Here is a 26,075-nt window from a genome sequence, read left to right as displayed (position 1 = left end):
GAGGAAGGCTGGAGAAATAAAGATTTGAGGGTGGAGAGAGGTAAAGAGAAAGTATCTGAGAGGAGGAGAGAGAGGGAAAGAGAGACAAATCTGAGAGGAGGAGAGAGAGGGAAAGAGAGACAAATCTGAGAGGAGAGAGAGGGAAAGAGAGACAGATCTGAGAGGAGGAGAGAGAGGGAAAGAGAGACAAATCTGAGAGGAGAGAGAGGGAAAGAGAGACAGATCTGAGAGGAGGAGAGAGAGGGAAAGAGAGACAGATCTGAGAGGAGGAGAGAGAGGGAAAGAGAGACAGATCTGAGAGGAGAGAGAGGGAAAGAGAGACAGATCTGAGAGGAGGAGAGAGAGGGAAAGAGAGACAGATCTGATAGGAGGAGAGAGAGGGAAAGAGAGACAGATCTGAGAGGAGGATAGAGAGGGAAAGAGAGACAGATCTGAGAGGAGAGAGAGGGAAAGAGAGACAGATCTGAGAGGAGGAGAGAGAGGGAAAGAGAGACAGATCTGAGAGGAGGAGAGAGAGGGAAAGAGGACAGATCTGAGAGGAGGAGGCTGGAGAGAGGGAAAGAAAGACAGATCTGAGAGGAGGAGAGAGGCTGGAGAGAGGGACGAGAGACAGATCTGAGAGGAGGAGAGAGGCTGGAGAGAGGGGAAGAGAGACAGATCTGAGAGGAGGAGAGAGGCTGGAGAGAGAGAGGTGAGGATGCTTTCTGAGACAGGAGGTAAGGAAAGGCAACATTTGTTATATACACATGCACAGCAATGCGGAAACGTACAGATATCCCCATGTGTATATACATACATCTATATGTGACTCACACATAGCCACACACAGGCTCACATCTATATATGTGTAATATCTACAGGGAGAAATACCTGCACACAATTCTAATCAGAGCTAAGCCGAGAGTGAGGAATGAGCCCGCGTGTGTGTGTGATCTGCGCTGTGTGTGCAGGGCACGAATGTGTGTGTGTGTGATCTGCGCTGAGTGCAGGGCTCGCGTGTGTGTGAGCTGCGCGGAGTGCAGGGATCGCGTGTGTGTGAGCTGCGCTGAGTGCAGGGCACGAATGTGTGTGTGTGATCTGCACTGTGTGTGTGTGATCTGCGCTGTGTGTGCAGGGCACGAATGTGTGTGTGAGCTGCGCTGTGTGTGTGTGAGCTGCGCTGTGTGCAGGGCACGAATGTGTGTGTGTGTGATCTGCGCTGAGTGCAGGGCTCGCGTGTGTGTGAGCTGCGCTGAGTGCAGGGCACGAATGTGTGTGTGTGTGATCTGCGCTGAGTGCAGGGCTCGCGTGTGTGTGAGCTGCGCTGAGTGCAGGGCACGAATGTGTGTGTGTGTGATCTGCGCTGTGTGTGTGTGATCTGCGCTGTGTGTGCAGGGCACAAATGTGTGTGTGAGCTGCGCTGTGTGTGTGATCTGCGCTGAGTGCAGGGCTCGTGTGTGTGTGATCTGCGCTGAGTGCAGGGCTCGTGTGTGTGTGAGCTGCGCTGTGTGCAGGGCACGAATGTGTGTGTGTGTGATCTGCGCTGTGTGTGTGTGATCTGCGCTGTGTGTGCAGGGCACAAATGTGTGTGTGAGCTGCGCTGTGTGTGTGATCTGCGCTGAGTGCAGGGCTCGTGTGTGTGTGATCTGCGCTGAGTGCAGGGCTCGTGTGTGTGTGAGCTGCGCTGTGTGTGCAGGGCACGCGTGTGTGTGTGTGATCTGCGCTGTGTGTGCAGGGCACGTGTGTGTGATCTGCGTTGTGTGTGCAGGGCATGCGTGTGTGTGATCTGCGCTGTGTGTGCAGGGCACGCGTGTGTGTGATCTGCGCTGTGAGTGCATGTGAGCTGCGCTGTTTGTACAGGGCACGCGTGTGTGTGTGAGCTACGCTGTGTGTGCAGGGCACTCATGTGTGTGTGAGCTGCGCTGTGTGTGCAGGGCACGCATGTGTGTGTGTGAGCTGCGCTGTGTGTGCAGTGCACGCATGTGTGTGTGAGCTGCGCTGTGTGTGCAGTGCACGCATGTGTGTGTGAGCTGTGCTGTGTGTGCAGGGCAAGCATGTGTGTGTGAGCTGCGCTGTGTGTGCAGTGCACGCATGTGTGTGTGAGCTGCGCTGTGTGTGCAGTGCACGCATGTGTGTGTGAGCTGCGCTGTGTGTGCAGGGCACGCATGTGTGTGTGAGCTGTGCTGTGTGTGCAGGGCACGCATGTGTGTGTGAGCTGCGCTGTGTGTGCAGTGCACGCATGCTACTTGTGAACACATCTATTCATAAGTATATACAGGGAACAGGAGCGGGATTGGGAGAAATAGAGACGGAAAGAAAGAGAGACAGAGAGAATTTACAGAGGAGCCCCCATGCACACATTCTGTATATATATATCATTTATAGACATACACAAACAGACACACACACATACATACAGACATACACACATTTATTTGTATATATATATATATATATATATATATATATATATATATATATATATATATATCGCTCTCTTTCTGCATATGTGTGTATATATATATATATATATGAAAATATATATACACATACGCAGAAAGAGAGCGAGATATGTATGTGCAGATTTAATATAATGTACAGCAGACACAGAGCACAACTGATATATGTATAGCACTTATACTGCTCTGCATATATATATGTATATAATATATATATACAGGCATACCCCGCTTTAAGTACACTCACTTTAAGTACACTCGCGAGTAAGTACATATCGCCCAATAGGCAAACGGCAGCTCACGCATGCGCCTGTCATCACGTCCTGAACAACAATACCGGCTCCATACCTGTACCGAAGCTGTGCGCAAGCGGGGAGACTATAGAGCCTGTTACAAATGCGTTATTTACATCAGTTATGCACGTATATAATGATTGCAGTACAGTACATGCATCGATAAGTGGGAAAAGGTAGTGCTTCACTTTAAGTACATTTTCGCTTTACATACATGCTCCGGTCCAATTGCGTACGTTAATGCGGGGTATGCCTGTATATACGCAGAGCAGTATAAGTGCTATACATATATTATATACAGACAGGGCAGACACTGAGAAGGGACCTGTGAGAATAAGTTGGTTTTGTAGGGATGTGTATTTGTGTACATATGTGTGTTTGTGTTAAGGAATGTTTGTTTACATATGTGTGTTTGTGTTTAGGGATGTGTATTTGTGTAGATGTGTTTGTGTTTAGGGATGTGTATTTGTGTAAATGTGTGTGTGCTTAGGGATGTATATTTGTGTAGATGTGTGTGTGTATTTATTTAGGGATGTGTATTTGTGTACATATGTGTGTTTGTTTTAAGGAATGTGTTTGTGTAGATATGTGTTGGTGTTTAGGGATGTATATTTGTGTCGATGTGTGTTTAGGGATGTGTATTTGTGTAGATGTGTAAGTGTGTGTGTTTAGGGATCAGTATTTGTGTTGATATGTGTGTTTGTTGGTTTGTATGTGTTTAGGGATGTATATTTGTGTGTATGTTTATATATCGGTTTGTCGGTATGTTTAGGGACGTATATATGTATAGCTTTGTATATATTATTTAAGGATGCACATTGTTGTAGATATGTATGTGTATTGGTTTATGTGTGTGTTAAGGGATGTATATTTGTGTCAGTGTCTTTGTGTGTGTTGAGGGAAGTAGATGTGTGCGTCTGTTTATGTGTGTGTGTGTGTGTGTTTGTGTGCAGAGTGATGTATATTTTGGTAGATAAGTGTATGTTGTCGTTTGTGTGTGTGTGTGGATTTAGGAATGTATATTTTTGTCAGTCTGTGTTTAAGGATGCATAATTGTGTAGATGTGTGTGGGATGTATAGTTTTGTCATTTTCTGTATGTGTGTTTGTGTAGGGATGTTTATTTGTGTAGTTGTGTGTGTTTAGGGATGTATATGTGTATAGTTGTGTGTTTAGAAATGTAAATTTCGTTCTGTTTGTGTGTATATGTGTATGGTTGTGTGTTTAGGGATGTGTATGGTTGTGTGTTTAGGGATGTGTGTGGCTGTGTGTTTAGGGAGAGAGGTGTGTCCGTCTGTATAGCTCTGTGTTTAGGAACATTTTTATTTATAAAATGTTTTACCAGGAAGTAATACATTGAGAGTTACCTCTCGTTTTCACGTATGTCCTGGACATAGTTAATATGACAAATAATACATGGTTACAAATACAGTTACATAAATGAACATATATGTGTGTATTTTTAGGGATGTAAATGCATGTCTGTTTGTGTATATGTGTTTAGGGATGCATATGCATGTCTGTTTGTGTATGGGTGTTTAGGGATGTAAATTCATGTCTGTTTGTGTATATGTGTTTAGGGATGTATATGCATGTCTGTTTGTGTATGGGTGTTTAGGGATGTATATGCATGTCTGTTTGTGTATGGGTGTTTAGGGATGTACTGCACCGACACACTTTATTCGAGCAAATACCCGGTATGTACCTGGCAGATACCTGGAATGCGCCGCTCCTCACCTCTGACAAGCCCCGTTGCGTTTGCCTTCCCAGCCTGGGTTCATGCCTGGCTGACGGGCGGCTGATCTGTTAAATGATAATGATTAGGATTTAATAGGCTGCAATGCTTCGCGTGTCTACCAGATGGCATAAATTCATGAATTGTAATGCAGTATATATATATATATACTGTGCAGTATTGCAGCCAGCGGGAATAAAATGCTTCAATCCCTGCCTGGAAAATACCTCAATGCACTCGGGCAGAAAACAGTCACAAACCTCAATACACCCGGGTATACCCGAATTCGTGGGACTAGCCGAGCTCGAATAAAGTGTGTCGCCAGTGTATATGCATGTCTGTTTGTGTATGGGTGTTTAGGGATGCATATGCATGTCTGTTTGTGTATATGTGTTTAGGCATGTAAATGCATGTCTGTTTGTGTATGGGTGTTTAGGGATGTAAATGCATGTCTGTTTGTGTATATGTGTTTAGGGATGCATATGCATGTCTGCTTGTGTTTATGTGTTTAGGGATCTATATGCATGTCTGTTTGTATATGTGTGTTTAGGGATATGTATTTGTGTAGATATGTGTGTTTGTTGGTTTGTATGTGTTTAGGGATGTATATTTGTGTGTATGTTTATATATCGGATTGTAGATATGTATGTGTATTGGTTTATGTGTGTGGTAAGGGATGTATATTTGTATCAGTGTCTTTGTGTGTGTTGAAGGAAGTATATGTGTGCGTCTGTTTATGTGTGTGTGTGTGTGTGTGTGTGTGTGTTTGTGTGCAGAGTGATGTATATTTGTATAGATAAGTGTTTGTTGTCGTTTGTGTGTGTGTGTGTGTGGATTTAGGAATGTATATTTTTGTCAGTCTGTGGTTAAGGATACATAATTGTGTAGATGTGTGTGGGATTTATAGTTTTGTCAGTTTCTGTATGTGTGTATGTGTAGGGATGTATATTTGTGTAGTTGTGTGTGTTTAGGGATGTATATGTGTGTAGTTGTGTGTTTAGGAATGTAAATTTAGTTCCGTTTGTGTGTGTATATGTGTATGGTTGTGTGTTTAGGGATGTGTGTGGCTGTGTGTTTAGGGAGAGAGGTGTGTATGGCTCTGTGTTTAGGAACATATATGTGTGTATTTTTAGGGATGTATATGCATGTCTGTTTGTGTATATGTGTTTAGGGATGTACAGTTAGGTCCGGAAATAATTGTACACTGACACAATTTTCTTAATTTTGGCTCTGTACGCCACCACAATGGATTTGAAATGAAACAACCAAGATGCAATAGAAGTGCAGACTTTCAGCTTTAATTCAAGGGGTTGAATAAAAATATCATATGAGACGTTTAGGAATTGCAACCATTTTCATACACAGTCCCCTTATTTCTGGGGCTCAAATGTAATTGGACAAATTAACACAATCATAAATAAAATGTTCATTTTTAATACTTTGTCGAGAATCCTTTGCAGGCAATGATTGCATGAAGTCTGGAACGCATGGACATCACCAAACGCTGGGTTCCCTCTTTTGTGATGCTTTGCCAGGCCTTTACTGCAGCTGTCTTCAGTTGTTGTTTGTTCGTGGGTCTTTCTGCCTTAAGTTTTGTCTTCAGCAAGTGAAATGCATGCTCAATCGGGTTGGGATCAGGTGATTGACTCGGCCATTGCAGAATATTCCACTTCTTTGCCTTTAAAAACTCCTGGGTTGCTTTCACAGTATGTTTTGGGTCATTGTCCATCTGTAAAGTGAAGCACCGTCCAATCAACTTCTCTGAATTTGGCTGACTCTGAGCAGACAATATATCCCTATACACTTCAGAATTCATCCGGCTGTCATCTGTCACATCATCAATAAACACTAGTGACCCAGTGCCATTGTAAGCCATACATGCCCATGCCATCACACTGCCTCCACCGTGTTTTACAGATGATGTGGTATGCTTCGGACCATAAGCCGTTCCAAGCCTTCTCCATACTTTTTTCTTCCCATCATTCTGGTACAGGTTGATCTTGGTTTAATCTGTCCAAAGAATGCTGTTCCAGAACTGGGCTGGCTTTTTTAGATATTGTTTGGCAAAGTCTAATCTGACCTTTCTATTTATGAGGCTTATGAATGGTCTGCACCTTGTGGTGAACCCTCTGTATTTGCTCTTGTGAAGTCTTCTCTTTATGGTAGATTTGGATAATGATATGCCTACTCCTGGAGAGTGCTCTTCACTTGGCTGGATGTTGTGAAGGGGTTTTTCTTTACCATGGAAAGGATCGTATGGTCATCCACCACTATTGTCTTTCGTGGACGTCCAGGCCTTTTTGTGATGCAGAGCTCACCAGTGCATTCTTTTTTTTCTCAGAATGTACCAAACTGTTAATTTGTCCACTCCTAATGTTCCTGTTATCTCTCTGATGGATTTTCTTTTTTTTGCAGCCTAAGGATGCCCTGTTTCACTTGCATCGAGGGCTCCTTTAACCGCATGTTGTGGGTTCACAGCAACAGCTTCCAAATGCGAATGCCACACCTGGAATCAACTCCAGACCTTTTACCTGCTTAATTGATAATGAAATAACGAAGGAATAGCCCACACCTTTCCATGAAACAGATTTTGAGTCAATTGTCCAATTACTTTTGGTCCCTTGAAAAATAGAGGGCTACATATTAAAGAGATGTAATTCCTAAACCCTTCCTCCAATTTGGATGTGAGTATTAAATTAAAGCTGATAGACTGCACTTTAAGTCAATATTCATTATTTAACTGTAACTTGAATATATTTTGGTTCACAGCCGAAATAACAAAACTTGTATCAGTGTCCAATTATTTCCGGACGTAACTGTATATGCATGTCCATTTGTGTATATGTGTTTAGGGATGTATACTGTATGCATGTCAGTTTGTGTATGTGTGTTTAGGGATGTATATGCATGTCTGTTTGTGTATTTGTTTAAGGATGTATACTGTATGCATGTCTATTTGTGTATATGTGTTTAGGGATGTATATGCATGTCTGTTTGTGTATTTGTTTAAGGATGTATATGCATGTCTATTTGTGTATATGTGTTTAGGGATGTATATGCATGTCTATTTGTGTATATGTGTTTAGGGATGTATATGCATGTCTGTTTGTGTATTTGTTTAAGGATGTATATGCATGTCTATTTGTGTATATGTGTTTAGTAGAGTGACCAGATGTCCCAGTTTTTAGTGCTCTTGTGCGCTTGCACAAACGACAAGCTCCGATCGCACATGAGCATACGGCAAGCACTCTTTGTGCATGTGCAGTTGGCGCTCGTCATTCAACTGCGCATGTGTGACATTTGTCACGTTTTTTGCTGTGACAAATATGGTCACCCTAGTGTTTAGGGATGTGTGTGTGTTTAGTGATTGTGTGTGTGTTTGTGTTTAGGGATGTGTGCGTGTGTTTAGGGATGTATGTGTGTGTGTTTAGGGATGTATGTGTGTGTGTATTTAGGGATGTGTGTTTAGGGATGTATGTGTGTGTATATTTAGGGATGTGTGTTTAGGGATGTATGTGTGTGTATGTTTAGGGATGTGTAAGTATATATATATATATATATGTAGCCCTGTTTCCTATTGAATACAGTACGCTACCAATGCTGTACAACCTGTTGGCTCGCAGGGCCTAAGCCTCCGCCACGGAGAGCCTGGAGCACTCGTATTAATATTGATAACCTCGTACTTAGTGCAGCGCCTCCACCTGCGATGGCTCCCAGCAGAGTGGAAGTGGTTCCTCGCAGGACAATAATGTATTACTTCACACACACAGCATATAAAATAACCAATGACTTTACTAATGTAACCATAACTTTGCATATATCAACAGGTGTCCCTCCCTAGAGCAGACACGATGCTAATGAGTCTCGCAGGACGCGGCCCCTTCACCGTGTACCCACACCGTGTCCAGTTCCCACACTCAATATTCCCCCCACCCCCAAAGTGAGGTATATGTGTGTGACTGCGCAGCCACTATGTCCTGATAGATGTATATAGTTGGTGCACTTGATGATGTTACCTGCTGAGCGCTCCCGCGCTCGGGCCTGCCAAGGAACTTCGCAAAGGGTCAGACGTCGCACGAATCCCAGGAACACCGTCTGGGGTGATCCCACCCGGTGGGTGACTGCTGTGCGGCCGAGGTCTGGGCCCAAACCTCTGGATTGATATAGCAACAGTCTCTGGGTGTACCACTCTCCTGCAGATACTAAGGGGAACTGTATCCTATCTGATGGCCGGTCCCTACTTCCGCTTCACTCTACGGGGACTCAGGGCCTAACTGGGCCGGGGTATGTGGCCTAGTGTAGGGGCTGTTGGCCTCCCTACACACAGAGTTCCTTCTCCTTCCTCCTCCCGCTCGGTTCTGCCAAGGCGTGCTCCCCTGCGCAACCTCTCACCCTTCCTCCCGTTATTACAGCAACCCTATTGGCTCCCTGGCGTCACCTGGTCTCGCTATGGCTGCTGGGACTCGTAGTCCCGTGCGCTCCACCCTATAGGAACCGCTCCTCTTTCGCGGGCTTTGCAACCTCTTGCTGCGCATGCGCGACCCCTGCTCCCTTACCACCTCCACGGGCTCACCGCGCATGTGCGAATACAAACATGGCGGCGCCCTATCGCTCAGGTCACTGCAGAGCCTCCGATGCACCGAAGCACTCCCTGCACGCTGCAACCTTCCCTATCCTCCCAACCAGCGGAGATAAGGGTAACCTGGGGGACCTGGCTACATATATATATATATATATATCTCAAAAACGAATAGACGATACCGTTCTGTGGCTAACAAAATGCTTTTATTTGTGCGAGCTTTCGTGATCTCTTCCGGCGATGTTACAATGGATAAAGCAAGAAAGGTTTTTACTTAAAAACAGCGCATCCTGAAATGTATCTGACTGAAGCTTATCCCTCCCCCTGTGCAGTATGCGATTTATGACTTAAGGTGTTAAATGGTCCCTGAATGTTAGTGATGTAAGTTTATGTGTATGTGTAAGTGTGAGTGTATGTGTGTAAATATAAATGTATAAAGCGCCCACAGTGTATACAGCGGTTTACAAGAGGTGTGTGTGGGAGTGTATACCAATTGTGTGGGTAGGTGTAGAAATGTAAGAGGGTGTTGCATTACTATTAATGTGTGTAGATACTATGTGGTCACTATTGGTGTATAGCGATAGAATTACATTGCACATTTGTATGTGTAAGAGACAGCTGTGTGTGCATTCATATAGCGCAGTATGTATAGACATGGCCTTTAGCACTCATGGGAAGAGAGTTCTCTTGTGTTGGTGTGTGTGTTTAGAGATGTATATGTGTGGATAAGTGTGTTTAGGAATATATATAGTTACATATATATATGTGTGTGTGTGTGCAGGGCCGCCAACAGCAGGGGACAAAGGGCAATGGCGTCCCGGGTGCCAGTTAATTAAATAAATTAAAAAAGTTACAAAAATGGCGGCGACTCCCCGCGGTCCTGGCGCGCATGCGCAGGGCCCGCTCTTCCCTCCCCCCACGCTCCCAACTTGGGACGGAGGGGGAAGTAGTAGCTCCTCTTCGGCCCGCTTCCCCCACGGCCAGCTCCCCGCGCGCCCACCTCCCGCGCGCCCCCCGAGCCCACCTCCCGTGGCCCCCTCCCCCGAGCCCACCTCCAGTGCCCCCCCGAGCCCACCTCCCGTGCCCACCTCCCGCGCCCCCTACCCAAGCCCACCTCCCGTCCCGGGCAGCTGCCGCGGGGATATTGGGGGCAGGAGGGGGAAGCGTCCGGCGGCAAGCTGCACCCACCCGGTCAAGGTAAGTCACCCCACCCAGTCGCTGTCACCCACTGTCACTGTCACCCACTGTCACCCACTGTCACTGTCACCCACCCAGTCACTGACTGTGACCCACCCAGTCACTGTCACCCACCTAGTCACTGTCACCCACCTAGTCACTGTCACCCACCCAGTCACTGTCACCCAGTCACTCTCTCCCACCCAGTCACTGTCACCCAGTCACTCTCTGTCACCCAGTTACTCTCTCCCACCCAGTCACTGTCACCCAGTCACTCTCTCCCACCCAGTCACTGTCACCCAGTCACTCTCTCCCACCCAGTCACTGTCACCCAGTCACTGTCTCCCATTCAGTCACTGTCTCCCACCCACCCAGTCACTGTCTACTAACCCACCCACCGTCATTCACCCACCCACCCATCGTCATTCACCCACCTATCCACCAACCATCATTCACCCCACCCACCGTCATTCACCCACCCACCCACCCAGTCACTGTCTCCTAGTCACCATCATGGTCTGCCACCCACCCAGTCACTGTCACCCAGTCACTGTCTCCCACCCACCCAGTCACTGTCTCCCATCCACCGTCATTCAAACATTCAACATTCACCCACCCACTGTCATTCACCCACCAACTGTCATTCACCCACCCACCCACCCACTGTCATTCACCCACCCACCCATCGTCATTCAAACATTCAACATTCACCCACCCACTGTCATTCACCCACCTACCCACTGTCATTCACCCACCCACCCACTGTCATTCACCCACCCACCCACCGTCATTCACCCACTGTTATTCACCCACTGTCATTCACCCACTGTCATTCACCCACCCACCCACTGTCATTCATCCAACTGTCATTCATCTACCCATCCAAACCCACTGTCATTCATCCACCCACCCACTGTCATTCATCCATCCACCCACTGTCATTCATCCATCCACCCACCCACCCACTGTCATTCACCCACCCACCATCATTCACCCACTGTTATTCACCCACTGTCATTCACCCACACTGTCATTCATCCACCCACTGTCATTCATACACCCATCCAAACCCACTGTCATTCATCCACCCACCCACCCACCCACTGTCATTCATCCATCCACCCACCCACTGTCATTCATGCACCCACCCACTGTCATTCATTCACCCACTGTAATTCATACACCCATCCAAACCCACTGTCATTCATCCACCCACCCACCCACCCACTGTCATTCATCCATCCACCCACCCACTGTCATTCATTCATCCAAACCCACCCACTGTCATTCATCCACCCAACCACTGTCATTCATTCACCCACCCACTGTCATTCATTCAACCATCCACCCACCCACTGTCATTCATTCATCCACCCACCCACTGTCATTCATTCATCCACCCACCCACCCACCCACTGTCATTCATTCATTTATCAACCCACCCACTGTCATCCACCCACCCACCCAATGTCATTTATCCACCCACCCACTGTCATTCATCAATCCACCCACCCACTGTCATTCATTCACCCACCCACCGTCATTCACCCAACTGTCATTCATCCACCCACCCACCCACCCACTGTCTTTGATCCAACCACCCACTGTCATTCACCCAGCCACTGTCATTCACCCAAACCCACCCACTGTCATTCTACTGTCATTCACTCACCCACACACCCACCCAGGCAGGCAGTCACATGTCTTTTGTTGAAAATATAAAAATAAACAGGTTGCATTGTAATATTTTTTTTCTGTATCACAATAAGAAAACAGTTAAGTAAAAGTTGCGTGCTAAAAGATGGTAGGTGCGCTATGGGTAGGTGCGCTATGGGTTGGGGGGGGGGGTGCGCTATGGGTTCGGGGGGGGGGGGGGCCTGCTCCTTTCATTTGTCCCGGGCCCCATGATTTCTGTTGGCGGCCCTGTGTGTGTGTGTGTTTAGTGATGTATATGTGTGGATGAGTGTGTTTAGGAATGTATATAATTACATAGTTACATATATACCATGGGAAGGAAGGGGGACGGGTAAGGAAGGTAGAAGGAAGAAGAAGGGAGGTAAGGAAGCTGAACAGGTAAGTATTAATAATGTGGATAAGGTGGTTGACTGAGAATTGTGTTAATAGCAAACCAAAAGAAAAAGAACTCAGCTAAATATAGCACTCAATTATCACTAATGATGAATGTAAATATTAAAATGATCTTTATTCAAATTAACTATTAAAATTAATGGTGCATAGAAGAGGGTACAAATTGATCATAACGCAATGTGTCAGATAAGTGGAACTATGCCAGTAATAGCGGATCGCTACCATTGAATAGACCCCTATTGTCGGTCTGGAGATGGCAGTGTCTGGTTGCTTGAATTAGTATAGGTAGGTGATTGTACCCCCCTGGCCAGGGAGAGGGGTATGGTGGTATGAAGCTGCTGATGGTATGTCTCATCACATGCTATATAATATAGCCTAAAACAGCAGTGTATGCTATAATAATAGGGATTCTAGTTTTTCTCTGAGTCAGAGTAAACCCGTTTCGCTACACAAATGGAGGACAAATCAACTGCAGCTATGCTGCCTATCCTCTCTATGTGCATGTGTAGCTAACGTTTTGCTGTGTATTCAACCATGCTCTGAACCTCCGTAGTCACGGCTAGCATACAAGGTATACTCATATAGCAGCGTAATGCTGATGTAGCGGTGGTAGTAACGGATGTCTAATACTCCCTGCGTGTCAGTTGTTTGCCCTATTGGACAATGTTACATACAGGGGTGAATCCCGCTCCTGATCCCCTCGATAAGTATCAGAAGTGAGTGCTGATACTGGGACCCCTGCTTTTTAACTTGTTTATTAATGACCCTGAGGTTGGCATCGAGAGCAAAGTCTCCATCTTTGCTGATGATACTAAATTGTGTAAGGTAGTACTATCAGAGCAGGATGTAATTTCTCTTCAGAAGGACTTGGAGAGACTGGAAACGTGGGCAGGTAAATGGCAGATGAGGTTTAATACAGATAAATGTAAGGTTATGCATTTGGGATGCAAGAATAAAAAGGCGACTTACAAATTAAATGAAGATATATTGGAGGAATCCTTGATGGAGAAGGATTTAGGAGTGCTTGCAGACAGCAGGCTTAGCAATAGTGCCCAATGTCATGCAGTAGCTGCAAAGGCAAACAAGATCTTATCTTGCATTAAACGGGCAATGGATGGAAGGGAAGTAAACATAATTATGCCCCTTTACAAAACATTAGTAAGACCACATCTTGAATATGGAGTACAATTTTGGGCACCAATCCTAAGAAAGTACATTATGGAACTAGAGAGAGTGCAGAGAAGAGCCACCAAACTAATAAAGGGTAATGGGCAATCTAACTTATGAGGAGAGGCTAGCTAAATTAGATTTATTCACATTAGAAAAGAGGCGTCTAAGAGGGGATATGATAACTATATACAAATATATTCGGGGACAATACAAGGAGCTTTCAAAAGAACTATTCATCCCACGGGCAGTACAAAGGACTTGGGGCCATCCCTTAAGGTTGGAGGAAAGGAGATTTCACCAGCAACAAAGGAAAGGGTTCTTTACAGTAAGGGCAGTTAAAATGTGGAATTCATTACCCATGGAGACTGTGATGGCAGATACAATAGATTTATTTAAAAAAAAGTTGGACATCTTTTTAGAAAGGAAAGGTATTCAGGGATATACCACATACATAATTAATCATGGGAAGGATGTTGATCCAGGGATTAATTCGATTGCCAATTCTTGGAGTAAGGAAGGAATTTATTTTCCCCTTTAATGGGGTTTTTTGTTTGCCTTCCTCTGGATCAATAAGTAAGTATAGATATAGGATAAAGTATCTGTTGTCTAAATTTAGCATAGGTTGAACCTAATGGACGTATGTCTTGTTTCAACCTTATCTACTATGTAACTATGTAACAATATATGTGTGTGTTTAGGGATTTATGTGTTTTGTGTGTTTAGGTATGTGTATATATGTATACATCACTAAACAAACACACACATACATCCCTACACAAACACACACACACACACACACACACACACACACACACACACACACACACACACACACACACACACACACACACACACACACACACACACACACACACACATATGTGTGTATGTGTGTGTGTGTGTGTGTGTGCGTTTAGGGATTTGTGTGTATATATGTGTGTGTTTAGGGATGTGTGTGTGTGTGTGTGTAGGGATGTATGTGTGTGTGTTTAGGGTTGTATGTGTGTGTGTGTGTGTGTGTGTGTGTGTGTGTGTGTAGGGATGTATGTGTGTGTGTGTTTAGTGATGTATATGTGTGTGTGTTTCGGGATGTGTGTGTGTGTGTGTTTAGGGATTTGTGTGTGTATATATATATATACAAGCACAGATAACATTCCAAGAGACACTGTTTTTAAGTTATCCTTGCTTCATTCATTGTAACATCGCCGGAAGAAGAGATCAGTGTATCTCGAAAGCTCGCACAAATAAAAGCATTTCGTTAGCCACAGAACGGTATCATCTATTTATTTTTTGATTATTGAAGCTCGGCTAACACGGTACTGATACCTCTACATGTATATATATATATATATATATATATATATATATATATATATATATATATATATGTATGTATGTGTGTGTGTGTGTTTAAGGAGGTATATGTGTGTGTTTCAGCATGTGTGTGTGTTTTGGGATGTATGTGTGTGTCTGTGTTTTGGTATGTATATGTGTGTGTGTTTAGTGATGTATATGTGTGTTTGTTTAGGGGTGTATATGTGTGGGTGTGTGTGTTTAGGGATGTATATGTGTGTTTGTTTAGGGATGTATATGTGTGGATCTTTGTGTTTAGGGATGTATATGTGTGGGTATGTGTTTTTAGGGATATATGTGTGGATCTGTGTATTTAGGGATGTATATGTGTGGGTGGGTGTGTGTGTTTAGGAATGTATATGTGAATGTGTGTATTTAGGGGTGTATGTGTGGTTGTGGGTGTTTAGGAATGTATATATGTGGATGTGTGTGCTTAGGGATATATATGTGTGTGTGGGTGTGATTAGCGATGTATATGTGTGGATCTGTATGTTTAGGGATGTATATGTGTGGGTGGGTGTTTAGGGGACTGCAACCCCATTGTGTATGTCCTGTAAGGGGACACGGTCCCCGCCCGTACTGAGCTCTGTGTTGCCATTCCTGTCACCGTAGGGTTGGTGTCCCTCCTGTGAGTGGCTCCCGTGGGTCGGGAGGTGAGACATGTCCCAGGCATGGAACGGATCGGTGCCCTCGGAGCTGCCTCCAGGGGGGATCATCGTGCCCGTGGTCTTCTCTCTGATCTTCGCCCTGGGCACGGTTGGGAACGGGCTGGTCCTGGCCGTGCTGCTGAGAAACGGACAGACCAAGTACAACACCACCAACCTGTTCATCCTGAACCTGGGTGTGGCGGACCTGTGTTTCATCCTGCTCTGCGTCCCCTTCCAGGCCACCATATACACCCTGGACGGGTGGCTCTTTGGGGCTTTCCTCTGCAAAGCGGTGCACTTCTCCATCTACCTCTCCATGTATGCCAGCAGCTTCACGCTGGCGGCCGTCTCAGTGGACAGGTAAACAAGGGCTTCAGTGCCCACCGCCCTTTAACCAGTGTGTCTCCTTATATGTCTCTTTCCTTCCATCTCTTTCTATCACATCCTTTCTTTCCCTCCATTTCACTCTCACCCTCTTCTTCCTGCTATCTCTGCCTTTCTCTCCCACTCTGTCACTTTCGCTCGCTCTCTCCATCTCTCCTTTAGTATCTCTATCCCTGTGTATCTCTCTTCTCAGTGTCACTCTGTTGCTCCCTTATTATCCTACAATAAATCTCTCCTCTTCTTTCCTTCAATCTCTCTCTTCCTCTCTTCTTCAATCTCTCTCTTCCTCTCTTCTTTAGCCTCTCTCTTCCTTTCTACTTTACTTTAGTCTCTCTCTCTCTCTCTTTCTTTCTTCTGCCTGTCTGGGTCTCTCTCTGTGTCTCTCTGACAGGTGATACATTTTGTATATATAATGTAATCAGGGCTCTTGTAAGCAGATATTAGCCTCAGTTTACCATCTTCCTGACTGCTTTCTCTCCCCAATTTTATTACCCCCCCCCCCCCAAAAAAAACCCTTCCCTCCCCCCCATTGTGTCTCGTCCACTTTCTCTGGTCTCTTTCTCTTTTCATTTCTTGTAGCTTTTTCTGTAGATACCTCTAGGACTGGATGGTTCAGGGGATTGCGGTCATGATACCTCTAGGACTGGATGTCTCAGGGGATTGGGGTCATGATACCTCTAGGACTGCATGCCTCAGGGGATTAGGGTTATGGTACCTCTAGGACTGGATGCCTCAGGGGATTGCGGTCATGATACCTCTAGGACTGCATGCCTCAGGGGATTGGGGTTATGGTACATCTGGGACTGGATGCCTCAGGGGATTGGGGTCATGGTACCTCTAGGACTTAATGTTTCAGGGATTAGCCACTGCCCTACAGTATCTGTTAGAACCATTAGTGAAGGATGTGAGTTGGTGGTAGGGTGTCTTCTGTAACTCTATAGGGTCCATATAACTGGATATAGGATCAGAGCTGCTACACATGGCGCCAGCAAGAGGCCTCAGTGTGATGGCAGAATTGTCCCCAGCAAACTTGGACCCTCCGAGTATAGAGACTTTATTTCTATTGTGTCCCAACAAATGTTTCCATTTCCAAGGAATGTTTCTCAAATCATAAATCTCATGTTCTGTCTCCTCTTCCCTCTCTCTCTGTCTCTCTCTAAACTCTCTCTGCCTCGCTCTTCCCATTCTCTCCTCCCCTCTGTCTCTCTCCTCTTCATTCTCTCTCTGTCTGTCTCATCTTCCCTCTCCGCCTCTGCCTCCCTCTTTCTCTGCCTCTCTCTTTCTCTCTTCTCTCAGCCTCTCTCTTCTCTCAGCCTCTCTCTCTCTGTCTCCTCTTCCCTCTCTACCTCTCTTCTTCTCTCTGCCTCTCTCCTCTTTCTTTCTCTCTGCCTCCCTTTCTCTCTGCCTCTCTCCCGCTCTCTCTTCCTCTCTCTGCCTCTCTCTCTCTGTTTCTGCCTCTCTCTCTCTGTTTCTGCCTCCCTCTCTCTCTGCCTCCCTCTCTCTCTGCCTCCCTCTCTCTCTGCCTCCCCCTCTCTCTGCCTTTCTCTCTCTCTCCCTCTTCTTGTGTCCTCTGCTGCTGTGACACTTGTGGGGTGACCTCCTGTGTCTGGCCCGTGCTCGGTTTAATCTCAGCCGGTGACGGGAACACTGACCTACTGTAAGCATGGATAATCTCTGCTAGCGGATTTACATACTGCGGCCCTGCCACAGAGGTCAAGGGAGCATGGTACCTCTAGGACTGAATGCCACAGGGGTCAGGGGAGCATGGTACCAATAGGACTGGATGACACTGGATTGGAAGCATGGTACCTCTAGGACTCTATTGCAGTGGATTGGGAGCATGGTACCTCTAGGACTCTTATTACAGAGGATTGGGAGCATGGTACCTCTAGGACTCTTATTACAGAGGATTGGGAGTATGGTACCGCTAGAACTGGAAATCACAGTGGATTAGGAGCATCTAGGACTGGATGTCCATCGGGCCATTATTAGGAGGCTCTGCATGTTATAACGAGGTGCTACATGTTATTACGAGACTCTGCATGTTATTACATTGCTCTGCGTGTTATTACGAGGCTATGCATGCTATTACAAGGCACTGCGTGTTTTTACAATGTGCTGCGTGTTATTACAAGGCTCTGTGTGTTATTGTGAGGCACTGCATGTTATTACATTGCTCTGTGTCTTATGTCAAGGCTCTGCATGTTATTACATTGCTCTGTGTCTTATGTCAAGGCTCTGCATGTTATTACAAGGCTCTGCGTGTTATTACAAGGTGTTGCCTGTTATTACATTGCTCTGCGTGTTGTTATTAGGTTCTGCATGCTATCACGGGGCACTGCATGTTATTACATTGATCTGTGTATTATTATATTGCTCTGTGTGTTATTACATTGCTCTGTATTATTATATTGCTCTGTGTGTTATTACATTGCTCTGTATTATTATATTGCTCTGTGTGTTATTACATTGCTCTGTATTATTATATTGCTCTGTGTGTTATTACAAGGCTCTGGGTGTTATTACGAGGTGTTGCCTGTTATTACATTGCTCTACGTGTTATTATGAGACTGCGTGTTATTACAATGCTCTGCGTGTTATCACAAGGTACTGCGTGTTATTACGAGGCTCTGTGTGTTATTACATTGCTCTGCGTGTTCTTACAAGGTACTGTGTGTTATTACGAGACTCTGCGTGTTATTACAATGCTCTGTGTGTTATTACGAGGTTCTGCATGTTATTACATTGCTCTGTGTGTTATTACGAGGCGCTGCGTGTTATTACATTGCTCTGCGTGTTATTACGAGGCGCTGCATGTTATTACGAGGCGCTGCATGTTATTACATTGCTCTGCGTGTTATTACGAAGCGCTGCATGTTATTACAATGCTCTGCGTGTTATTACGAGTTTCTGCATGTTATTACGAGGCGCTGCATGTTATTACAATGCTCTGCGTGTTATTACGAGTTTCTGCATGTTATTACGAGGCGCTGCATGTTATTACAATGCTCTGCGTGTTATTACGATGCTGAGCATGTTCATACGAGGCTCTGCATGTTATTACAATGCTCTGCGTGTTAATACGAGGCTCTGTATGTTATTACAATGCTCTGCGTGTTCTCACAAGGCTCTGTTAGGAGGTTAACATGTTTAATTACAAAATATTTGCTCAGTTTTCAAGTTTTAAGTGTTGATGTCACTGTCTCCAAACCTGAAATTCCTCCATCCCTCTTCTCTCTATCTGCAGGTATCTCGCCATTCGCTACCCGCTCAAGTCCAGAGACCTTCGGACCTCGCGGAATGCTTTGGCCACCATCGGGGTCATATGGGCCCTCTCCATACTGTTTGCAGGCCCTTACCTGAGCTACTACCACATTATCCTCTACAACCAGGTGCCTATCTGCATTCCCAACTGGGAGGACCAAAGGCGGAAAATCATGGATGTCTCCACCTTCGTCGTCGGGTACCTGCTCCCTGTGGTCATCTTGGGTCTGTCCTACGCCAGGACCATCTGCTTCCTGTGGACCTCGGTGGACCCAGTGAAGACGGCCTCTGAGTCTCGTAAGGCCAAACACAAGGTGACCAAAATGATAGTCATTGTGGCCGTCCTCTTCTGTATCTGTTGGCTGCCCCATCACCTGGTCATCCTCTGCTTCTGGTTTGGCCATTTCCCCTTCAACAGAGCCACCTATGCCTTCCGCCTGGTGTCCCACTGCATGTCCTACGCTAACTCCTGCCTCAATCCTATTGTCTATGCCCTCATCTCTAAGCACTTCCGCAAGAGGTTCAAGCAGGTCTTCACCTGCCTGCTCACCCAGAAGAGGGCACGGAACAAGGTCCACGCGGTCCAAGCTGCTAACACGGTGGCTGGCTTCTACGCTGGGCACACCGAGGTCACCCAGGTCCAGGAAGAGAGGGGGCATGGAGGGAGGGCTGCAAGAGAGGAGGGCCTGGAGAGGAGTAACCTAGAGGGCACCCTGAGCCACAAAGAGGTGGGAGAATGTTGGGGCACACGTCTGCCCAAGGCTGTGGGGTTCCAAACACATACAGCATAAGAAGGTGCATGCCATAAGATGGGACCCTCCATTGCTGCCACCACAGTCCCATGTGGTTGCAAATATAGAACGCAGTAGGGCTGAAGGAGAAATTGCTGCCTTTGAAGTGGTTGAACATGGTTCAGATCCCCTTGTGAGCTCTCCTACCGACCTAAGGCAAGTCATTCTATCTCCCTGTACCTCAGGCACCATAACATTAGATTGTAAGCTCTTCGGCGCTGGGACCCTTTGTGCCTGCATACACTGTCAATGCTGCAATGGGCTTTTGTGAGCTTCTAACGTTTATACTGTCTAAATTGTGAATCCATTTTTTATGTTAGGAGAAGAAACTTCAGCTATCCTTTTCTGAAAACTGAACATTCTGCACTGTATAGTACTGCCAAGTATCTCCACATCTTACCCTTAAAATGCAATCCCTATATTAATATATTTGATATGAACGCATACTGTCTTCTTATGATTTAAGAGGAAATAAGGGAGATCCAATTTGTATTCTGTTGTATATGGGGACTGGGGACGGGGGGGGATGTTTATCAGGGAGAAAGTAGAAAGAACGCAGCATTTCTAAGTTGATTATACCCGTCTCCAAATCAGTGAGACAGACTCCAAATCAGGGAGACAGACTCCAAATCAGGGAGACAGACTCCAAATCAGTGAGACAGACTCCAAATCAGCGAGACAGACTCCAAATCAGGGAGACAGACTCCAAATCAGGGAGACAGACTCCAAATCAGTGGGACAGACTCCAAATCAGTGGGACAGACTCCAAATCAGGGAGACAGACTCCAAATCAGTGAGACAGACTCCAAATCAGTGGGACAGACTCCAAATCAGTGGGACAGACTCCAAATCAGTGGGACAGACTCCAAATCAGGGAGACAGACTCCAAATCAGGGAGACAGACTCCAAATCAGCGAGACAGATTCCAAATCAGCAACATAGACTTTAAATCAGTTAGATACGGAAAATCTGCGAGACATGGAAAACCAGAGGTGACTGGTCTGTAGGAAATCAGAAGGTGGTGATTTATAAAGAAGTCTTTATTTGAGCAATGTTATTGGACGGCAGATTTGAAATATTCCAACCATAACTTATACAGTATAATGTGTGGTTGAAACCTATCCCAGGTTCACATTGGCAAAGTCAGTACAACCAGCCTCACCCTGATGAGATCCAAAAGGTGGAAACAACTGTTTGTGAGAAGGGTTACTGGCTCTGCACTTCTATAACCCAGACTGTGCTGAAAAGAAGTCTATTACGACAGGCAGAAGCTTATAGGGATCCATCTAAAAATGGATTTGAAGCAAAAGGTGACAGTGGGCTCGTTTGCATGTCATTACCCAGAATCCCTGATTGGAGTAGAAGCACTGTATGCTAAGAGATAATGAGGAAAAGCAGGGTCTGTCTGAGACATGTGAATGTGCTCACAAGTGCTATTTATATTTGAAATAAGAATTCAACCTCTTTCTTCAAATAACTTTCAAATCTGAGCTGGATTTCCGATGAAGCTTCTGCAGACATCGATCTCTGTTATTCCCCGTCCATTAGGGAAATTAAAATGCAGCCGCCACGTCATGAAGGCAATGTGTCAGGCTTTATAATGACTTTGCCCCTTATTTACCGGGCTCGCAAACTATGACGCCCATTCATTAATTCCAGCAAAAGCTGAAGAATTACAAGGTTTTGCCAGTGCTAAAAAGGTTAAATTGAGATAGCATGGACCATTTTCCATCTTTAAAGTCAAGCTGCTTCTGGTTTTTAACTTCTTCACTGCCGAAGGGGCCACATTGCTCTAAAAAGGAATATTTTGGGGCTACTCCTTTCGTATTTCTTTTCTCCCTCAATCTATCGATCACCTTTTTCCTCTCCCCCTTCATTAGGAGGCCTCCCAAATTCTCTGCCCTCCCTCTCCTCTTTGTCCTTTTACTATGTACTGTATGTAGAACCTGCTGCAAGATACATTACTAATGTAAATAAAGCATCTTTAACCACACTAGAAAACTCATCTCTGCTCATTTATATTGGATAGAGGGAGGAGGGGTGAAAGGTCATTGGTTTGATCATATCAGTGGAAGCACTGATGAACTCCACATAATGTGTCTCTCACCTGAAGAGATGGCAATCTAATCTACATTTGGACAATGGAAATGACATGGCCCCAAGAGGTGATAACAACCAACAGTTAAAGTGGTACTGTGTCTGATTTCTAGATAAATTAAACAGGTAAGCGCTATTAGAAGGATACATATATATATTTATATATATATATATATATATAGTATATATAAAATAAAAGCAAATAGACGATACCGTTCTGTGGCTAACGAAATGCTTTTATTTGTGCGAGCTTTCGAGATACACTGATCTCTTCTTCCGGTGATATTACAATGAGTAAAGCAAGCAAGGGTTTTACTTACAAACAGCGCATCCTGGAATGTATCTGTGACTGAAACCTATCCCTCCCCCCTGTGCAGTATGCGATTTATGACTTGAGGTGTTAAATAGTCCCTGAATGTTAGAGATGTAAGAGCATATGTGTGTATGTATGTAAATATAAATTTATAAAGCGCCCACAGTGTATACAGTGCTTTACAGAAGGTGTGTGTGGAGTGGGAGTGTATATCAATTGTGTGGGTAGGTGTGGAAATGTAAGCGGGTGTTGCATTACTAAAAGTGTGTGTATATACTATGTGGTCCCTATATAGGGATGGAATTACATAGAGTATTAGTATATGTAAGAGACAGCTGTGTGTGCATACATATAGCGCAGTACAGTATGTATAGATATGGCCTCTAGCACTCATGGGAAGAGAGTTCTCGTGTCAGTAGTGACTCATGAAACTGTGGTCTCGGTTTAGGCCACCACTAAGTGCCCCTAACAGTTGCATACATTTGTATTCATGCAACCATCTCTCTTTCGGTGTGCTAAGATTACCTTTGAGTATAGCCACATTCAGATTGTTCATCTTATGGCCAGAGTAAGAGAAATGTTCGCCGACAGGACTGTCTCTTGTGCTGCGTGTGATGCTGTGGCAATGCAGATTCATTCTCTTGTTTAGCCCCTGTCCCGTCTCACCTATGTAGTAGCACTCCCCTGGGCATTTCATGCTCCGTTGAACCAGGCATCTTGCTTTAAATCTCCATTGTAGATATGTAGGGAAAAACACAAATGCAGAATGGATGGTGCATTAACGTATTAACTCCTTGCACAAACAACAAAAAGGGGAAATTTCAAACTCACAATCACCCCGATGTAGGTAAGCAGGGAGTAACTTGGGGCGCACTCCAACCCTATCCCGGTATAAACAGCTGCTCGTCTGACACGCCCTCCACGTGTGGTAGCCTGCGTCTCTGCTCTCACCGGCAGATCGATTGGGGCCTCTGACGTCAGCAAGCAGGAACTCCAGCCAGTTGGTACGGTGGCCTCCAAGGTCCAAAAAGACCAACGCGTTTCGCCAGTCTGTCGGGTTCTTCTGGGAATATGAGAGTGGTATAGATGGTAGAGAGATAGGTATAGATGATAGACAGATAGGTATAAATGGTAGAGAGATATGTATAGTCGGTAGAGAGATAGGTATAGATGGTAGAGAGATCGGTATAGATCAGGGGAGCGCAAACTTTTATCCTTTGAGTAATACTCCCAATAAAGTGTTTAAACTTATTCACCATATCCTTCACATACACATTTCCCACTCTACTACACTTGTGTCAACTCATGTGTACCCATTCTGTAATCGTTACAGTGAAAGTGTGCTCTCCGCTTGGGGTTCTCTTTCTCTGCGTTCATTTATTATCTGTTACCAGTGATTACAGCACCAATCACTTCTCTATCATCAATAGCAGCAGCGAGGGTCTCCTTTCCCCATCCCCTTCCCTCCCCTTTCCCCATAGTTTGCGCTTCCATAGGAATTAAGATGCTAAATAGCAGAAAGGTGCTGCTAATCAAATGCCCTTGATTAATTGATCATCAGCAAGTGTGACCACCTCTATAAAAGCCGAAGTTTTAGCAGTTTGCTGGTCTGGAGCATTCAGGTGTGTGTTAACACAATGCCAAGGAGGAAAGACATCAGCAATGATCTTAGAGAAGCAATTGTTGCTGCATCTATCAATCTGGAAAGGGATATAAGGCCATTTTCAAACAATTTAAAGTCCATCATTCTACAGTGAGAAAGATTATTCAAAAGTGGAAAACATTCAAGACAGTTGCCAATCTTCCCAGGAGTAGACGTCCCACCAAATTCACCCCAAGGTCAGACCATGCAATGCTCAGAGACATTGCAAAAAAAAACAAGAGTTACATCTCAGACTCTACAGACCTCAGTTAGCATGTTAAATGTTAAAGTTCATGACAGTACAATTAGAAAAAGACTGAACAAGTATGGTTTGTTTGGAAGGGTTGCCAGGAGAAAGCCTCTTCTCTCTAAAAAAAAAAACATGGCAGCGCGACTTAGGTTTGCAAAGTTGCATCTGAACAAACCACAAGACTTCTGGAACAATGTCCCGACAGACGAGACCAAAGTAGAGATGTTTGGCCAAAATGTACAGAGCCACGTTTGGCGAAAACCAAACACATCATATCAGCACAAACACCTCATACCAACTGTCAAGCACGGTGGTATACTGTAGGGGTGATGGGTTGGGCTTGTTTTGCAGCCACATGACCTGGGAACTTTGCAGTCATTGAGTCGACCATGAACTCCTCTGTATACCAAAGTATCCTAGAGTCAAATGTGAGGCCATCTGTCCAACAGCTAAAGCTTGGCCGAAATTGGGTCATGCAACAGGACAATGATCACAAGTACACCAGCAAATCTACAACAGAATGGCTTAAAAAGAAAACAAACAAGGTGTTGCAATGGCCCAGTCAAAGTCCAGACCTCAACCCGATTGAAATGCTGTGGCGGGACCTTAAGAGAGCTGTGCATAAACAAATGCCCATAAACCTGAATGAACTGAAGCAACGTTGTAAAGGAGAGTGGGACAAAATTCCTCCACAACGATGTGAGAGACTGATAAAGTAATACAGAAAACGATTACTTCAAGTTATTGCTGCTAAAGGTGGTTCTACAAGCTATTGAATCATACGGTATACTTACTTTTTCACACATGGCTTTCCATTTTGGCTTTATTTTTGTTAAATAAATCATGACACGGTGTAATATGTCATGTGTTGTTGTTCATCTGAGGTTGTATTTACCTAATTTTAAGACCTGCTAAGGAACAAATTATGTCTTGATATGTAAAACCATAGAATTCAAAGAGGGTGTACTTTCTTTTTCACACAACTGTAGATGTATGGGGAGAGAGATAGATGGGAGAGAAAGACATGAAAGAGATGGTAGAGAGATAGATATAGATAGATGGGACAGAGATAGATAGATAGATATAGACAGATAGATGATAAACAGGTGTGAGAGGATATAACAAGACACAGATCTCAGAAGGAAGGCCTAATATGTGAAAGAGAGATTAAGAGAAGAAACACCAACAGATAATAAGACATGAAAGAGAACAAGACAGAGAAATAATAAGGAAGAGACGGAAGCAAGAGAAACACAAACACAATAAGCAGGACATGGAGCGAGGTAATGAGCGGCCGTCACTTCCCATTGCTAAGTGCTAATTGGAAACCGTGACATCTGAACGACCTTTACGTCTCTTAGTGATACAGAAACCAGACATCCGCTGGCCATGGGGAGGAGAATTACCCAAAGGGGCACCAGGATGCCTACTCTGTATCAGCATCTTAAAGCAGCAATCCCCAGAAACCTCTTTTACAGGATTGAGCCCGAGGATCCTCCTCCGGAGATTAACTGCACTATTTTAATCTCCAGAGACCCATCGATGCCTAATGAAGTCACAAGTACTTTAAAGCTTCACACTTTTTTAAGGGGATTTAAATGGCATCTGTTACGGTAGCCCAGGTCTTTTAACACATTTATATTTTTGGGATCATTCAACAGGCAAAACAAGGCAGTGAAATAAATGGGGTTTATTTGGATAAAACCTCAGAAATACAACAAAACACAAAATACAGAAATATGCACACTTCCTGGGGTCTGGGGTATGAGATCTAGCCTTTCCTAGGTGCAGGGCGCCCGCTTGCAAGGGCCCTGATCGGAACCTTGTTCCGGATGCCCTGAACCGAGATTCAGCAGA

General features: G+C 45.0%; 1 protein-coding gene across 4 annotated transcripts; it reads left to right on the top strand.

Moving 5' to 3' along the window:
• GALR3 (galanin receptor 3) lies at positions 1 to 21,935 on the top strand. Of its 4 annotated transcripts, none has more exons than XM_075573710.1 (4): positions 1 to 691; positions 6,880 to 7,148; positions 15,443 to 15,837; positions 19,109 to 21,935. In XM_075573710.1, the coding sequence occupies exons 3-4, from the start codon at positions 15,491 to 15,493 to the stop codon at positions 19,914 to 19,916; spliced, it is 1,155 nt and encodes a 384-aa protein (XP_075429825.1). In that variant the 5' UTR covers positions 1 to 691; positions 6,880 to 7,148; positions 15,443 to 15,490; the 3' UTR covers positions 19,917 to 21,935. The 4 variants fall into 4 exon arrangements, with proteins under 4 accessions (XP_075429825.1, XP_075429823.1, XP_075429824.1 ...); XM_075573708.1 differs by having other exon boundaries at positions 1 to 716; XM_075573709.1 differs by lacking the exon at positions 6,880 to 7,148.
• The last annotated feature ends 4,140 nt before the right edge of the window (positions 21,936 to 26,075 follow it).

Source organism: Ascaphus truei, chromosome 17 (genome assembly GCF_040206685.1).
Source record: "Ascaphus truei isolate aAscTru1 chromosome 17, aAscTru1.hap1, whole genome shotgun sequence".
Classification (NCBI taxonomy): domain Eukaryota; kingdom Metazoa; phylum Chordata; class Amphibia; order Anura; family Ascaphidae; genus Ascaphus; species Ascaphus truei.
The sequence above is the reverse complement of the archived record's forward strand: the minus strand, read 5'-3'. Positions and strand labels throughout refer to the sequence as shown.

What these genes read in the sequence shown, in the direction of transcription:
- GALR3 (XM_075573709.1), top strand. Translation starts at nt 15,491, where the DNA reads ATGTCCCAGGCATGGAACGGATCGGTGCCCTCGGAGCTGCCTCCAGGG. An exon ending in GCGGCCGTCTCAGTGGACAG is followed by an intron (nt 15,838 to 19,108) that starts GTAAACAAGGGC and finishes CTCTATCTGCAG; the next exon opens with GTATCTCGCCATTCGCTACC.